This window comes from Syngnathus leptorhynchus, chromosome 8 (genome assembly GCF_054491065.1).
Source record: "Syngnathus leptorhynchus isolate UIUO chromosome 8, UIUO_Slep, whole genome shotgun sequence".
Taxonomy (NCBI): Eukaryota; Metazoa; Chordata; class Actinopteri; order Syngnathiformes; family Syngnathidae; genus Syngnathus; species Syngnathus leptorhynchus.
Window position 1 is genome coordinate 5015178 of NC_141202.1, and position 17882 is coordinate 5033059.

General features: G+C 40.9%; 3 protein-coding genes across 5 annotated transcripts in view; 2 read left to right on the plus strand and 1 right to left on the minus strand.

Annotated features, from left to right (window-relative positions):
- The window catches only part of fhod3b (formin homology 2 domain containing 3b), a 60910-nt gene extending 55017 nt beyond the window's left edge, over positions 1 to 5893 (minus strand). For both annotated transcript variants that reach the window (XM_085918935.1, XM_085918934.1), the window contains exons 1-3: positions 5776 to 5893; positions 5374 to 5702; positions 1863 to 1969 (exon numbers count right to left, since the gene is read on the minus strand). In XM_085918935.1, the coding sequence (XP_085775061.1) occupies positions 1863 to 1969; positions 5374 to 5538 (272 nt within the window). In that variant the 5' untranslated portion in view covers positions 5539 to 5702; positions 5776 to 5893. The remainder of the gene's footprint in view (positions 1 to 1862; positions 1970 to 5373; positions 5703 to 5775) is intronic.
- Positions 5894 to 6857: 964 nt separating this feature from the next.
- slc6a19b (solute carrier family 6 member 19b) lies at positions 6858 to 10566 on the plus strand. Its single transcript, XM_085918942.1, has 12 exons — positions 6858 to 7056; positions 7926 to 8066; positions 8132 to 8269; positions 8332 to 8513; positions 8670 to 8780; positions 8987 to 9099; positions 9175 to 9303; positions 9372 to 9528; positions 9612 to 9816; positions 9902 to 10061; positions 10138 to 10300; positions 10378 to 10566. The coding sequence occupies exons 1-12, from the start codon at positions 6858 to 6860 to the stop codon at positions 10564 to 10566; spliced, it is 1887 nt and encodes a 628-aa protein (XP_085775068.1).
- A 1602-nt stretch (positions 10567 to 12168) lies between these two features.
- On the plus strand, positions 12169 to 15910 carry LOC147052107 (ferroportin). 2 transcript variants are annotated; one of them, XM_085918941.1, is made up of 8 exons: positions 12169 to 12271; positions 12364 to 12431; positions 12956 to 13115; positions 13423 to 13538; positions 13697 to 13823; positions 13899 to 14153; positions 14229 to 14903; positions 15651 to 15910. In XM_085918941.1, the coding sequence occupies exons 1-8, from the start codon at positions 12169 to 12171 to the stop codon at positions 15908 to 15910; spliced, it is 1764 nt and encodes a 587-aa protein (XP_085775067.1). The 2 variants fall into 2 exon arrangements, with proteins under 2 accessions (XP_085775067.1, XP_085775065.1); XM_085918939.1 differs by having other exon boundaries at positions 13697 to 14153.
- Positions 15911 to 17882: the final 1972 nt, after the last annotated feature.

The window sequence follows — 17882 nt, forward strand, 5'->3', positions numbered from 1 at the left end:
AATTACAATTGCATTTAATGGTCAAAGGGAAAATGGCGAGACTTTAAAAAAAAAAAAAAAAACGTCTGCTAGTTCCCGTTGCTTATTAGTGCAATTGTGGTGCTATACCAAGGTCAACGTGTATGACTTGGCATAAACATAACATGTGATCTTGAGTACTTTGGAGTCCTTTAGTTAGTTTGTATAAACGAGACTTGTAAAAAGCAAAAGGCCTCATCAGATGTAATAATCATCAAATCAACAACAGAACCCTGGAGGGCGGCCGGGTGTACTCTTGCACATATCATTGCCATAAAAAGCCAGGAGGTCTACTGCCCTATTTTTACAAAATAATTGGCTCACCACCTTCACCCCCACCACCACCGGCCTTCTCAGACAACACAGTGTGGATTTAATGACACACATCCATGCCATCGTGAGCCAGCTGGCAAGACGTACACCTTGGCAGGCTGGATCAGTGAGGAGGGACGACGCCGAGCATTTTAACCTCACAGCTCTCACCGGCTTCCCATAAGCTCCAAACCATTTCACTTGACTTGGAATTGGGAAGAGAGAGTCGTCTGGAGAGAAGCATGTGAATTCCACGTTAGATAAATAAATCCCATACATGTTTGTGGTCCGGCCGACCAAGGAAGCGCGTGCCAACCTTTGGATTGTGATCCTGTATATGAGTGGATACGTCGACACAATCCACGGTGCATAAAACATATGGAGTTCATAAAGAACCAGGCCGAAAAAAAAAAACACAAACACAATTTTCAACCTTTCTCTTCTTCGTCCAGGTTTGAAAAGTATGTCAAGACAAAACATATTAGATGCCGTGAGTTGTACGGTGGAGTCACATCTAATGAGAACGCTGAGGTAACTCAATTGTGATGAGGGCAATTACTCATGAAACATGTCTACACCTCTTAAGTGGTTGCAATGACATCATTGTTGACCTGCGGCCAAGCATTTTATTGGACGTGAACTCAAGGGGGTCCTGGAAACTCTTAACTGTCTTCTTTCTTTAACCCTGATAAAGAAGTAGCATGCAACTTAGTTTTCATACCAAGTACTCTGTTTATGATGTCCTGACATGCAATATTTCCAAGTAATCATTAAGAATACCCGCCATGCAACATTTTAAGAAAGTAAGTTCGGTGAACACCATACTTAGAGTTTTTTATAGGATTGTTTTATTTTTATTTGATATTTACTGTATGTCCAAGCTGTGATGTTACTGTACTACAATAGTTGTTTCAAAGGCACAAACAGCACACAATGAATTTGTTTCCACTGCAACGTAAGAAAATGTGGGCACAAGATAATAAAACAATTAAATTAGATCCTAAATGTTAAAAAAAATGTAAATCAGGGAGCGGGCACATCTTTTTTTGCATCGCTTCAGGCATTGTCCTCATTACGTAATCCATTGTATGACGACTCAATGAAGATTTTATGATGAAGACAGTTCGATCAACTTTTTAAGAGCAAAAATGTTTCTTAGGTCGAAGTTTCAGGTTGATGAGCAATGATTGCGTTTTGCCAAACGAGATTAATTGCATGTAAAAAAATAATTTGTTGATCCAATGCTGAAAAGGAAACACAGTACAAAAAAATGGCTTGATGGTTGATGATTTAAGAACAAATTTTGGTTTGAGGAGAATGTATTTTTCCACAAGAAACGTGCGGAAAGACTTTTGGAAGAGCAAAAGCAAACCCTTCAACTCTCTGACACTCAGTTAGCTCCCTAAAGCCAAGTTTGGGGAGGCGAGATCATTGAACTGAGTCTCACGAGAAGGGTAATTTTACTACTTTGAACAAACGTGTGTAATACTGTGAAAATGTCACCACAATAGGGACAACGGAAATGATCTTACCCTCCTTCCTCTTGAAATCCCTCCAGCTCGTCTTTTTGTTCTGCCAGCGTCGACTCCAAGTCCAGATAGCTTCCATTATGAGACAACTGGAGTGCACAGTCATCAGGCTGCAGGGGAGAGAGAAACACAATAAAAATCAATACAATTCAACTTATTTCAACTTATTTATTTTTTTAGAGAGATTTCATTGTCTTTAAAAGCTTACCTGCAACCACATATGCATTAATGTAAACCAATCAAATGAAAAGCAATTTCTGATTTCTAATTCTTAAATGTGCAATTCATCATGTGGCATCTATTTTAAACATGTTTTTTTTTTTTTTTAAATGACAGCAACCTAACGCTTCAATTGCAAAGCACATCCAAGTGGAGTGTCTGCTGTCTCCATTGAGGCTGCTAATGACATTTTCAAATGTTTTCCTTCCCCTGTCTTGCTCTCTCTCTCTCTCTCTCTGCTGAATTATGTCATTGACCTGTTCCTGTCACCAGTGTAGCGTCTGCCCTCTAGGTGCACCTATCATGCATGCACCGTGTAATATTTGCTATGTCTAGGCTCCCCTGGATGTCCAGATGGGTCGCTTATCATCTCCTGTCAGCACTTAACAATGACAAATTTGAAAGCAGCTTCACAGTGTGATGTCTCTTATCTTTGGTCTCTCTTTGTTTGATCAACTGTCACATAAAAGAAGAGATGTGGTTTGTCAGGTCTTTTGGAGGTTGATTACAGACTCCAAAAATCAATGTAAAGGTGACAATCAGGGAATGAGAGGAATCATTTTCCATGACTGAAGTTAGTGAGCACTCCCACAGCATGGCAGACTTCCCTCTCTCATATCCACCGGTCGGTCTGCTCTTGTCTTTAAAATGATCACCAGCGGAACTAATTTGCCTTCAAACAGATTTACACCATGTTTACACATTCACGGTAAAAGAGTCAATGATATGCAAAAGTCTATCTGTTAACATCAATCTAAAAGTGAGACCAAATTTCTGGAGAAGGTCACAAAAAAAACTCCAAAAGTGTTTTTTTTTTCTGTGCTTGACTTGCTGCGCTACCACAAAAGGGTACCAGTGAGAACAGCAGTGTGATGATAACCATAGAACCAAAGATTGCCACAAAGGAAAAGCAGTTAGCTGCTCAGTGCAATATGAGGAATATGATCCATTATATATGAATTACATCCATACTATTACTTCTGCCGGGATGACAATGGTGTTTTGATTTCTTTTCTTATACCCCAAAGTCAAGTGGACAAGCGAAAAAGAGGCAGACAGAAAGAAGGCAAGTGAGGCCAGCTACCCCGACCGAGCAAAGACAGATGAGGCCTGAGAGCGCTTCTCCAGACTGCAAATTACAGACTAGCATATCCAGACATACACACACACAAAGTTAGGCTGACCATTTATTTATGCCAAGAGACTAACTTTCCTTCAACACAATTGTGAGTGACATGAAACGTGTCATAAAGAAGACACAATATGAGAGACAGACAACAAAAAAAGAGGAAACAACTTTTAATTAACAGCTTACTCCTTCATTCCGCCAAGCCCTTACAAAAGCGGCTGGCAAAAAACTTCTGTACATTTTCCTTAACCGAACTCATTTCAAAGTGTTTCCCTGGCACTACATGATGCCAAAGCACTACTTTTTTTCTATGACCCTAGCAAAAAAAAGTTACCATCTAGGCATTTTTTCAACAAATACCCAATTTTTTTTTTGTCCAAACTCTTGCTTGGATGGGCTCCAGTTCACCTGCTTCTGTCAATATTGTAACTTTGTTTGTCTATCTATGCCGACATATAATGACTGCAAACGTCTGCTAAACAAAACATAATTCAAAGTGTTCCGTTCTTAAAAATGGGCACATAATACCTTTAGCAGAAATGTTAGTATGAGCTACACATTGTTGCTTCTACTTAAGTAATCAGCCTTTGTGTCAGATTCTATGCATTTTGCCTTATGTCGACAAATGTAAATAAATCCAAGACCAACGTTGTCACATCAACGGAGCTTTTTCTTAGCTGTCCCCCACCCAGGATTTGAACCCACGGTGGCCTTGTGTTGTGACCAAGTCCAGAGAAAGAACCACAAGTTGTGTGCTCTCACACTCAGCCTTAGCCTCTCCCTTCAACCACCATACTGTGGTCGACTGACCAGGCAGGCGGTTAAGGCAGAAAGACTAAAAATAAACACTATACAATTTTCAATTGAACTGTGCTATCTCTCTCCAATGCATGGTGCATCTGCACAATGCACACACACTTTCGAAGCATTTTCATTTGCACAAAGCTACATAGAAAAAAAAAAAAAAAAACTGCAGCATTGACTCTCCATTGATTTATGACATTGCAGCCGGGTAAAGGCTCAGGGCTATTGCACGTGTGAGCAATTTCAACTTCCTTGGCATCAAGTCTTCAAAGTGTGCTATTTATAAACAAGGAGAATTAAAAGAGCTTTCTCTCTCAAAGGTTTGGATAGTCTCTTTGAGACTTCTCCAAATCTTGAGAATGTCAGCTGGCTTCTGAAAAGATCACAAGCTCAACACTATGTACACTTTGCACAGGTGAATGGGACTGACTTCAATAACCATCCCGACAATTCTGCCTTTTTAAAAACATCCAGATTTTCTTTTCCACATTTGCATGAATTTTCATTTTAATTAAGAATTCTCTGATATTGTCAAAGAAAATGAACAAATAATTTATTTAATTAATATTTAATAAGATATTAAATGTTTCACAATGGCGTTGTATGTTTAAGTTGATCAGTTTTCTGCATGTGGGGACCTAACGGCCTTTTAGAACACTGCTGCACTTATTGTTAAGTGCCCAAATATAAACAGTAGCTACATTGCAACCCAGCCCTCTCCAGCTGATTTTGGGTGAGAGCCTTAACTGCTCACTATAGTCAATCACAGGGTGCATATTAACAAACACCCAGTCACACAAATATGGACATCACAGTCTTTAATTATTCTAGCATGCATATTTTAGGAATGTCAGAGGAAGTCCGTGCAAATGTAATGGGAGAACATACAAATTCCACACAGGACTGATTGAAACCTTGTACCTCTAAACTCTGAGCCAAACATTCTAACCACGAGGGCCTTATGTTGCCTGTACTTAAAACAACCCCTTAAATTAAAATGATGTACAGCATACCACTATAAAACAATGGCTGAATGTTTTTTTTTGTTTTTTGTTAATCAGGTCAAAATGAGGGATTAATGTGGTTAGAACAAACATGAGCAGATGCTTGCGGCCCTCAGCCAAAATATGCACACCCCATATTAAAATCACACCCAGCTACTGTACATAATAACCTTAATGTCATATGGCACTCTGTCATGCATTCAGTATTAAAGTGCGAGTCAGCATCCCACTTCAGCAAAGTGCACTTGCTCAATGATCCTTCTATGTATTTGTTGGTAGCAACCCCAGGGGCCAATTATTAATGCGCATGTGTGAAGGAGCAGGTTAAGCATTAAGGAGCATGTCAACAATTGCATACCTTATGCGGGGCTCTTAGCAGTCTGTGCACTCCAGCTATCTGATTGATGAGTGGAATATCTTCCCTGAATGTGTACACTGGAGGTCTGCTGGGCTCCGGGAAGTTGGTGCTATTGAATGGATCAGTATCATCTAAGAACTGCACCCTGCACACAAACGTCGCCATGGTCTGTCCTCCATGCAATGGGGGTCAAAACAACGGACGCCTCCCGATAGAACCTCCGGTGCAGGTTCCTCCGCTGATGACTCTTCTTATCCTAGTCGGAGCGTCTCCATGCGGGACAGTCACCCACTGACACCTCCATGCAAACACCATGCACCAAACCGGGACTGGGGAAAAGACAGCCGGTGTAAAGAAGTCCAAATTCGGGGATGTGTCTCTGACTCGCTTGCTGCGTCTTACTCTGATGCGGCATCCAGTTGTGTTGTGGTGCTGAAGCGCTGAGCCGATCGGGATCACTTCTCGGTCTTTGCTCTTGGAAAGCGATGCGTCAAGCACAAACTGGAAGCAGAGGACAGCTCATGTTACGTGCATGATGGCGTCCTCTAGCGGACGTAATGAAAAGTACACTTTGGTCAACGCATCCCACGTTAAGATGTATTGTGCATGGTCTAAATAAAACGACACTGTATCATATACTGGGATGTGATTCTTATGAGTTTATTTTATTGTTTTTTTGATTGATTGGTCAATTCTATTTCGAGCTTAAAAACAGACAAATAAATCAGTAAAATATAAAAGGAAAAAGAAAAGGAAAAAGAAAACAGGACAATAAAATGTCCCAAGCATTTTGTAAATAACTTAACAAGAATTAGGACAGCTCGAAAAGGAGTACTAGGAAGAAGTTAAAGAATTTATTAATTGGTTATTAATACGTCTGACAGTGTCCATCAAAACAGAGAATAGTTTTCCAAAAGGCACTTTCTCTGTAAAGGCAATACTCTATAGATGATAAACATGATAATAAGCATGAAAAAGTGATGCATTGATAAATTTATTGGTTTTTTTTTTCAATTATTAAAATAATTTCTCTTATTGTGCTGAGTCGTGCATTTGGGTCTAAACTGGTAATGTTCATAGCAGATAGGTGGAAGAACGGATATACAGGCAGATAAAGAGATGGACAAGCAGATTTCATTTGCCCCTAGCTCTCACTTTTATAGTTGCTAGATAATAGTGGTTTATAATATATGCTGTACATAAAAACAGTGTTGATTAGTGCTGTGACGGTGATTATCAAATCCTTGAAGGCCACCGTGTACAGTAAACATGTTGAAAGCAGAATACTTCCCTATAATTTTTTTTTTTTTTACAAGAGCAATGCCCGTCACTGTCAGATAAGACACTACTTAAGGTTCATGTGTAGGCTTCAAAAGATGTCACACCTCCAGCTTCTTTCTCTCTGTCAATATGTAACAGAGATCTGCTATATAGTTCATCCTTTATATCCCAAGGATTGTACAGCGCACCGCCATAGACAGATCATGAAGCTCACACTCCCCAACTCGGGCCTGGATGACAGGATACCGTCACACCAGCAGCTAGAGAAGCTGGAGCAGGAGGGATCGGGAGACAGGCAGAAATGGGACAACAAGGCACAGTATATGCTGACTTGTGTGGGATTCTGTGTGGGACTGGGAAATGTCTGGCGCTTCCCCTATTTGTGTCAGAGTCATGGAGGAGGTGAGTGAGGACTTGGAGGAGCTTCTTGGCCTTGCTAAACTGAGGCAGATATTCAACTCGACAATATAGTCTTTTTTTTGTGATAGATGATAGATAGATGATAGATAGATGAATCCCATGAGAACTTTTTCAAATGTGAACGAGTACAATTTATAACTTTAAAGATTCTAGAGGAATTTTTGGCAATGGCTGGGTCCTACAGTACGTGACAACAATTTCTTTCACATATTTCATATAACGGTTGTCCTCGATGAAAATAAGGAAATTAGTAAATTATATATATATATATTTGCGTGTAGGGAATCTACTTTCGAAATGGAGCAGCTAAAATATGTTTTTTTTCCCTACTATATTCTAGTTTATTGAGATAGGTGAGTTTAGGTCCTAGGGATGAACCATTTTATCACCATTGTGGTCGTTAACAAGCTCCAGTGAACTTTCACACACCTATATAATTTATGTAATGTTTTTAGGAGTTGCAATATAGTTTTCAGGTCATTATATTGCATGATATTTTCTGACGATTGAGGTCTTTAAACCAGATTTCCAATAAAGACAACCCAATCAAATTATTTCAACTGTGCCCTGAGCAATAAATAACAATTTTCAACTGAAGTGCACTTACAAAGAAAGAACCATATCATGTTATTGCAGTATGTATCTTACTGAAGTTATTTACCCAAGAGGTGTTAAAAAAAAAAGCTACTGAATCAGCAAAATGTATATCCTCACTGGGAGATAAGATGTTTTTTATATTCCGTACAAAGGCTGGTTTTCTTGTAAAAGTGCACGTGCTCTCTTGAGTCATTCCATAGCATCGTTTCTATATGACAGGATGTAAATAAAGATAAAAGTCTTCTTCCCTGCAGGAGCGTTTATGATCCCCTTTCTAATCCTGCTGGTTCTGGAGGGAATCCCGCTGCTGCATCTGGAGTTTGCTATCGGTCAGCGTTTGAGGGGAGGCAGTTTGGGAGTGTGGTCCTCCATTCATCCTTACTTGACTGGGATCGGTGAGCGTCATTCAAAAGTCGTATGAAATGGCCTTCGGGGATATTAAACAAAAATGAGTTTGCAGGTATCGCCTCCATGTGTGTCTCGCTGACCATCAGCTTATACTACAACACCATCATTGCTTGGATTCTTTGGTACTTCTTCAATTCATTTCAAGACCCTTTGCCTTGGAGCTACTGTCCGATGAATGAAAATTTAACAGGTATTCAATTGAATATTTTGCACGCACAAAAACAAACAACAACATCAATATAATGATTGCAGGTTTGGTTTCGGAGTGCGCAAAAAGCTCCCCGGTGGACTATTTCTGGTACAGAGAGACTCTGAACACAACTACGAGTATTGTGGATGATGGCGGCATCCAATGGTGGACCTTGTTGAGTCACATATGTGCCTGGTCTGTGCTCTACGTCTGCATCGTGAGGGGGATCGAGACAACTGGCAAGGTACTACATACATACGACGTGAACATTGGACTTTTAGGAGAAACATTTGACTTGAATTTGTTTTATCTTATCTCTAATTTTTAGTGTGGCTTTTTCTCCCTATCATTTACTTTTTTTATTAAATAAAACCAAACATTTTTTTTTTTTTTTTTGCAGGCTGTATATGTGACTTCGACTCTTCCGTATGTGGTGTTGACCATCTTCCTGATCAGAGGATTGACGCTGAAGGGATCTTTGAGTGGGCTCAAGTTTCTATTTACACCTGATGTACGTTTTTCATATTTAAGTCTGCCTTTAATTAAGAATACAATGCATTAAAAAAAATCTGCATATTCTCACAATATGATTGGATGAGCATTCCTCTCTGTCTTTATGTAGTTTACAAGAAATAATTTAAATTTATCCAGACAGATTCCAAGAATCCCACTGAAATTAACCAAACACATTCATGATGCATTGCTTCCAATCTCCAGCTCTCAGAGCTGGCGAACCCTTCAACGTGGATGAACGCAGGTGCTCAGGTCTTCTACTCCTTCTCTCTGGCTTTTGGGGGCCTCATCTCATTCTCCAGCTACAACTCGGTGCAGTAAGTACATTCCACGGTTTTGAAAAGCCACGCATGTATAATGACCTATCGTCATATGTGTGTGTGTGTTTTCAGTAACAACTGCCAACAGGACGCGGTGATCATCTCCATCATTAACGGCATCACGTCGGTGTTTGCCGCTACGGTCATCTATACCGTCATCGGCTTCAGGGCGACGGAACAATTCGACACCTGCATTAACAAGTGCTTGCTATTCAAATATTCTGACGTCCTTTCTCCAAGCTCTTGTTTTACACATTTCTATTTTTTAGGAACATTCTGACGCTGCTGAATACATTTGACCTTCCTGAGGGAAACGTCATTGAGAGCAACTACACGGAGGCTTTACAGCAACTCAATGCAACGCATCCCGATATTATTCAAGGGCTGACTCTGGGAATTTGTGATTTAAAAACGTTCCTCAGTGAGGTAAGATTTCTAAGTTTCACTATGTTTGAAGATGGCAGCTTCTTTACTTGCTGCTGAATCCTAACAGTTTTTTTTTTTTTTAGGGAGTCGAAGGGACCGGTTTGGCGTTCATCGTGTTCACAGAATCCATCACCAAGATGCCCTTCTCTCCACTGTGGTCTGTTCTCTTCTTCATCATGCTCTTCAGCCTCGGTCTGTCCTCCATGTTTGGGAACATTGAAGGCGTTGTGGTACCCCTCCAAGACCTTAAGGTCTTTCCGAAAAAGTGGCCCAAAGAAGCCGTGACCGGTAGCTGACATATATGAATATAGATGGATTCTTGGTTATTTTTTTTGGAAGTAAGAATTTTTTTATTTTCTGCCCTCTTGCTTAGGTGTGACATGTGTGATCTGCTGTTTGGTGGGCCTCCTTTTTGTCCAAGGCTCAGGGAATTATTGGCTGTCTTTATTTGACACTTATGGAGGATCAATCCCACTTCTGGTCATTGGATTTAGTGAGATGATCGCAGTTGTTTACATATATGGGATTGACAGGTAATTGAAATAGTCTCATTTTAATCATTTAATTTAATAGTTATGAATGTATTTAACATTGTGTTTGTCTGCTCAGGTTCAATGACGATATCGAATTCATGACTGGACACAGACCTAACATTTTTTGGCAGGCTACATGGAGATTTATCAGTCCGCTCATCATGATCTTTATCGTAATCTTTTACTTCATCACTGAAGTTTCCAAAAAGATCTCTTACAAAGCCTGGGATCCGGAATATGTACGTGTATCAACATCTGTCTGGAAGAATTTTGAATAAGGATCTTTTAATCAAACTCAATTATAATCTGTTTTCAGGAAAAATTCCCAACTCTGGAGGAGAAGTCGTATCCTTCATGGGTTTACGTGGCCATCTTCGTCTTGGCAGGCATCCCCAGTCTCGCCATACCACTCATTGCCATCTTTAAATGTTTCAGGGCAAAGATGACAAAGAAGTCACAATTCTTCACTCCAATGAATGACGAGCCCAAATTACCGCTTGCATGATAGTCTTTGATGGGATCCATTTTTGAAAAAAAATTTACCCCTATTGCTTCCAGCGTTGTGATTTGATATGTCAATGTGTATATTGTACAACTAGTTGAGCTTTATAACGTTAGAGCTATTTGTCCAGCAGAGAGCAGTATAAAGATGTGTTAAGTGTAAAGTATTTTTGAGGCGTGTGAATACAGTACAATAAATCTGTTGCAATTTGATTTTACTATTGTTTTTTTTTTTTGTTGTAATCCAGCAATTGTTAATCTTATCTTGTTTATGTACTTGTATTAAAAAAAATGTCAAATCCTTTACTACCAGCATGTGATGTTTTTAAGTGTATTGTATAAAAAGTATGTAATAAACCTTTGTCCACATTTGGTAGCAGTTTTATATTCACATTGTTTGAGTGACTGCATATGTACTGTTTTTTTTTTTTAGGTTAACACTACTTTAGTACTTTGTTATCATTTAATGAATGTACTCATGCAATGTTATGTTACATTACACAATAGATAGCTTCATCCAAAATCAATGCATAATAACATTTTTAATTTAAAAGTCATTTTATTCATTATTGAAGGAATATATTCCTGTTAGAATGGAACTGCATCATCTAAGACCCTGCACCCTGCAGCGATTGCTCACTTGACTCTGTATTACTCCTCGTGGTATAAATTAACGATTTAGCTGAATAATAAATGAAGAAAAAGAGAAGCCTCTCATTAATTAATGAAGACATGAATGTATAACGATATATCTTTGATGCACAGAAAATAAAATGAGATGAGCTCACTGGTGAACTACTATTATTTGATCAAACATCAAATTTAGCCTCCAGGGAGAGAAAGAATCTTGCCCACATTAGTTTCATATGCTTGCTGCTTATCAAAGTCGTTTAAAATAAGAAATACCGTTGAGGTATAGTCGGGACTGTTTAACACGTCAATCAAAATAAATCAAATTTATATCAATGCGATTGTGGTGACACACTTGCCTCTCACTAGGTGTGACAACTTAACATACAATATGATATGTGTGTGTGCATCCACATGAGTTGGGGCAATCACACAGTTGTCCTTTTTGGGAAGTGGGTGGACGATGACATTGTGCTCCCTTTTTGTCACGTGCTGTGGAATATGCTGGCTGCTTTTGTTGTGCCACTGCCTGTTCTGCTTTTCTGGCACTTTCATACAATGGTGCACTTGAGCACCGGGATGCTATTAAGCCTTTCAGACTACTACAGCTTGAATTCCAGCTCTCAGGAAAGACAAACATCCCAATGTAGGATACATGGCACAACACGCATCGTCAAGAAACAGCAACAAGGATCAAGTGTAAGACCGGAAACAAGGTGACTCACCTAAATTTGACTTTTTTAGAGTTTAAGGCTGCATTTGTTCATGAGTCATGTTGTATGACTGAGTTGTAAAAAAACAAATTCTTTTGTTTCCTGCTTCCCAATGTGATGTATAGAAACTATTAGAAATAGAACAGTCAACCTGATATAAAAAAAAAAATAATGTGGACATTTAGTGACTTGCCGGTACGACTTTCTCGGTCTAATGTCAAATACTTTATCAAAAGAGTGAAGTTTACCGTCTTCCACAGGCAATGTCTCAGCGAGCCGAGTCCTCCCAATGTGGCGGCGTTGTGGTCGAGTTCGAGCCTGACGACATCAGGAATGCGAGAGCCAAAAAAGCCAGGAGCATACCAGGTGAGCTCATCTTTGAAGTCAAATAAAATGGCCAGACTCAAATACATTGTATATAAAGTACCCCCATTCTATTTTGATGCATTTCTTATAAGGTTCAGCGCTTATCTACCTCAAGGGTCCCAAGTTCCTCATCTATGTCAGTGGAGCGTTGTCAATGTGGGTAAGAATCATCTCCTGCATACACACGCCCCCCCCCCTACAAACACACATGGAGCAAAACATATACAACACACTGTAGAGCGAGGACATAAGCTGGTAGAACGCTAATTGTCATTAGAAGATGCTGACTCCACTTAACGCTCTATCAACTTTATGGACAATGAACCTTTTACTATCAGTTTTAAGTGCGTTGGTAGGTGCTGGGGTTTTGGTTAGCAAATACCGCAAAATGCTCGATCATCTGAATGGGTAAGGAACTTTTTACTATCAGTTTTAAGTGCATTGCTAGGTGCTGCTGTTTTGGTTAGCCGCAAAATGCTCAATCATCTTAATGGGCAAGGAACTTGTTACTGTCACTTTTAGGTGTGTTGGTAGGTCCCGCTGTTTTGGTTAGCAAATACAGCAAAACTTTGATCACATTTTCTCATACGCTTCCTTGTAAACTCACATATTCCCACTTTATGTGACTGAATCTAAAACTGCTTCTTGTAACGTAATGACCCTCATTTGTGTTGTGTTAATCAGGGCGACCGAATGTGGCACTTTGCCATCTCTGTGTTCCTGATTGAGCTGTACGGACGTAACTTGCTGTTGACCGCAGTGTTCGGCTTGGTGGTGGCCGGCTCGGTGCTCTTGCTCGGAGCTTTGATCGGGGACTGGGTTGACCGCAATCCCAGGAATAAAGGTATGCGGCAGCAATTTCACACACCCCTGAAAACTTTAGCATGCATTACTGTGCATCAGGCAAGAGGATGATAAATCAGTGCATCTCAATCTTGAGGCTGAACCGTGTGCTGGTTTGCCGTCCCGCTATGTGGTAAATTGCATTCCCCTTCCGGCGTCTCAAGTGTAAATCACTTCCTGATTGGATTTATTCACTCAAAAACCGGCGAGGCACACGGTTCACAGCTACCTACATCTGGTTCAGGTTAGGATTTGTAAATGAAAATATTATCCAGGCTCTGAGAGTTGCCTTTTTTGTCCCTTTTCAGTTGCACATGCGTCTCTTTTCATCCAGAACATCTCAGTGACAATTTGTAGCATAGTGCTCATGTTGGTCTTCTCATATAAGCAAAGGATTGAGCAGATCTGGGACGGCTGGCTTACTGTGAGTGCACCCGGCGTCCATTCACTCACTCATATTCAATAACGGGATAATGGCTGTGATTATTGCTGTTGTTGTTGTTTCCCTCTGTGCTGTGAGCTTGTTGCTGCAATCCTTCTGTGCTTCCATAATAACATGTTGCATCGCAAAACTTACACAAGGTGGTTTGTTATACGGTGGTGATCGTCCTGGCAGATGTGGCAAACCTTGCAAGCACTGCGCTGACCATCGCCATCCAGAGGGACTGGATCATTGTCATCACCGGCTACAACCGAGGCCACCTGGCCGGTAAGACGACTCGCTCTTTCGCACACGGTCGTGGTGGCCGCGCATTAACCTCGGCCTCCTCGATCCTGACAAAAGGAATGAATGCCACCATGAGACGGATAGATCAGGTGACCAACATCCTGGCACCGCTGGCGGTGGGGCAGGTCATGACCCTAGCCTCCAACGTAGTCGGTTGTGGCTTCATCCTGGGATGGAACCTCGTTTCTCTTATTGTGGAGTTCTTCTTCTTGTCACGGGTGTACCGCATCGTACCCGCTCTTTCTGTCAAACCACCGACGGTGGAGGCGGACCAGGCCAATCTGCAAGGGATGGACCGGAGAGGAATGCAAGGTATGAGAAAAATGTCGGTAGATTTTAACTGTGTAAAGATGCCTTTTCTCTGACTGACTTCATATTTGTCAACAGGTGAAGGTCAAGTGGTTCATCCTCTGACAGAAAGCAACAGCGATGCGAGCCTTCACCTGAAAGAAATCACCAATCTCCCGCTGTGCTTCCGGAGGTTTCGCTGGCTGGTGAGCACCTGCAAGGATGGATGGAGGTCTTACTATCAGCAGCCGGTCTTCCTGGCGGGAATGGGCCTGGCGTTCCTCTACACCACCGTACTGGGCTTTGATTGCATCACCACCGGCTACGCCTACACTCAAGGCATAAGCGGCTCCCTCCTCAGTTTGCTGATGGGCGTGTCGGCCATCACGGGGCTGATGGGAACCGTCATGTTTACGAGACTGAGAAAGACGTACGGTCTGATCAACACTGGCATCATCTCCAGCTGCCTCCACCTGGGCTGCTTGCTCTTGTGTGTTTGCTCCGTCTTTGCCCCCGGCAGTCCCATGGATCTTAGCTTGCTCATGCCCTACTTTACCTCAAACTCCTCCTCGGAGCTTGGAGAAATGGCGAGTCAAAGACAAAAACACACGTCTCCGCTGAGGGGAGGCAGCAATCAACCACTTTTACCCGATCGCTCCTCCATCCACTGGACCAACAACACTGTGCTTTTTGACAACGTGCCCTCCGGTAGCGCGCCGGAGTCTTACATCTCCATCATCTTCTTGTTCATGGGGGTCATCACGGCACGCATCGGTGAGCGGGCACGGTTTAAACAACACTCGGCATTAGGTTGAGCTCATTTACTTTCACAGGGGTACATCCACCGTTGAACATATTGTTTTCCTTCTCGTTAAATGTCACAATCAATACTCAATCTGTCTGTCAGACCTACTGGTTAAATGCAAAAAGTCTCTCAATTCCACTGAATAGCAACATTATAAGGCATCAAAAAGCAACTTTTTAATAGTTACCATAGCATTAATTTGATCCAAACTGACCACAGGGCACAATTAACTTGCCTCTTTCAGAATGTTAAGTCAAAAAAGACTGCATTACTTGGATTCGACCAGCAGAGGCACTGTTAGGCAATCTCAACTACTACATCATTGAAAAAAACAAGACGTCATTCATGGCAGTGGTCAATTGCATTAGGCTTCCATTTTCAAACAAATAAAGGCAAAAAAAAAATATATATATATATTTATATAATGAGGGCTGTTCCCAATATTTTTCACTAACCAATTGAGGCATCCTAAATAACTCTCATTATGATGCAGCATGTAATACAATTCTACACCACTGCAAACTCCAATCACAACAATAAAGCAATTACTATAACCAATTTGGGCACTGTCAATCAAAATGGCGCCGTATTTGTAAAACCAGAATATTTGAATATAGTTTGGGATATTATTGTGCGAGTGGTCGTTATGATGCGCACCGTTACGACCGCAAATGAATTGGCAATATTTTCAAGCCCTGGTTTCACTTGTGTTCCAGGTTTGTGGTCCTTTGACCTGACAGTCACCCAGCTGTTGCAGGAGAACATCTGTGAGTCCGAGCGAGGTGTTGTAAATGGGGTGCAGAGCTCTATGAATTACCTGATGGACCTGCTGCACTTCATAATGGTCATCTCTGCTCCACAGCCGCAGCATTTTGGCATCCTAGTTCTCATTTCTGTGCTTTTCATCACCACTGGACACACTATGTACTTCCTGTATGCACACAAAGCCAAGAGAAAACGTCGCCTGGCCACTTAAAAGGGGAGACAAAGGCCACAAATGCAAGCATGAGATGCTTTACCAGCTCTGAGTCCGCTCTGACTACGTGCGATGAATGTCTCCCTCCTGTTCCGTGACTTAGCCGTTCATTTCAGCACACCACAGCCAGAGTTTGTCTCACCTCAGCTGCTTCCTCCCTGCAGGGCCTGCATGTGTTAAAGCAGCAAACCAGAACTCAGGTGCAATTGAATGGGAGCAACACTGTATCATGAATATGAATGGCCGCTATAAATGCAGCAATGAAACCTCCAGGGGAGATGTCCTAGTGGAATTTACAACGAGCCTCTATGCGTTTGTAAACCCCCATAGGATTACTGCAATGAAGCTTTTAAGGCTTCCGCTATGAAAGTGGATGGATAGTGACTTTTTTTTTTTTTTTTTAACCTGCACGTACAAAAGAACTGCTGTTGTGAGGAAAACACTGATGCATTGAAAAGAAAGACATTCGTTATACAGACGGTACTGATCCACCCACTTGGAAATATTCCAGGATTTCCAATAAAGGAAAATAAAGGGAATCATGCATGAGATCATGTGAAATAAAAGTAAGAAAGGCAGCTGCCTTTTTAATGGATAAAACGTTGTTTTTTTTTCACCTGATTTATTTTGCTGTGCAGGAATCAACAAAGAACACAAAACCTACAATGGCTTGTGTATTTAAAATAACACATATCCCATTTTACAGTGTAAGGAATTATTTTTCAAAATATTTCAAATCAACAGTGTCACTTCTATTGACAGTTTTCAGCCACATTTCAAACGAACCGACCACGACCTCACCGCGACAAAGAACACAGTTGGCCGTATCCGCCTTGGGGATTATTTTCTGCCACTCAATGTTTTTATATGGCCTTCGTGTACATCCCACAACCAGCACCACCTCTGCAATATATTTGTATCATTTTCCTGTGACCTCTACATATCGCGTGTTGTCACTGTTTATTATAGACTGATATGATAAGACTAAATACATAATAAAGAATTTTAAAAATGACATTTGTCTTGACATGATGGCTATAACAACAAATTTGAGTTGGAACGGAACACCAAGGAGATCCAGTACGGCTTAAATCGTGCTTAGCAGTGAGCATGTTCCAATTTATGTTTTATTGTTGGAATCTTTTTTTCCTCTTTGGCATTACAAGCACCCTTCTGTTGGGTCATCAGAAAAAGAAAAAAAAAAAGTGAAATAAAAAGGCTCATACATCTTTAGCTGCTTTTTTGTCATTTCTATTTTTTATATGTTTGTCTGCGCAATGTTTTGCAAAGCAGTTGGGCTCAAGTGTGAAAGAAAGGATATCAGATGTGATACAGAATGATGTCATAATTTATCATCATCTAAACTGCAAAACATGGTTCAAATACTGTATTTGGATATGAGTTAAAAAGTGCAACAAGCAAAATAAGCTTTCATCATCTCCTTCTCCTCCTTCTGCTGCAGGCCTACAGCATCCCCAATGTTTTCCATGCTATTCCCTGATTACCTTGCACACACTAACAAGTCTGACTTTAGGGCATTCTCACTTTAAAATTCGTTTGCTTTAGAAACTGGGTCAGTGGTAGCACACTCAAGACTGTATTTGCCTGACTGAGAAACTAGAAAAAGCGCACGTAAGAGCAGATTGTAGGCTACACTGCTTTTAGTATTCAAAGCCGGTCACATCCTTTGTCACCTTGAGACACTATCTAGTCACACCTCTTGAGCCAAATGCCCACCAGATCGTAACAAGTCATTACATAACTGCGCCAGCAACTGGTTATTAATTATTTAGTTCAGAAGAGGAAAAAAAATATCGTTCAAATGTTTGGGTTCACCCAGACAATTTTGTGTTTTTCATGAAAATTAACATCATTGCACAAGCCTTTTCAAGGGTGTTCAAGGTTTTTCCTAATCATCCGTTAGTCTTCTAACACAATTAGTAAACACAATGGATGCTGGAAATGGGTCTTA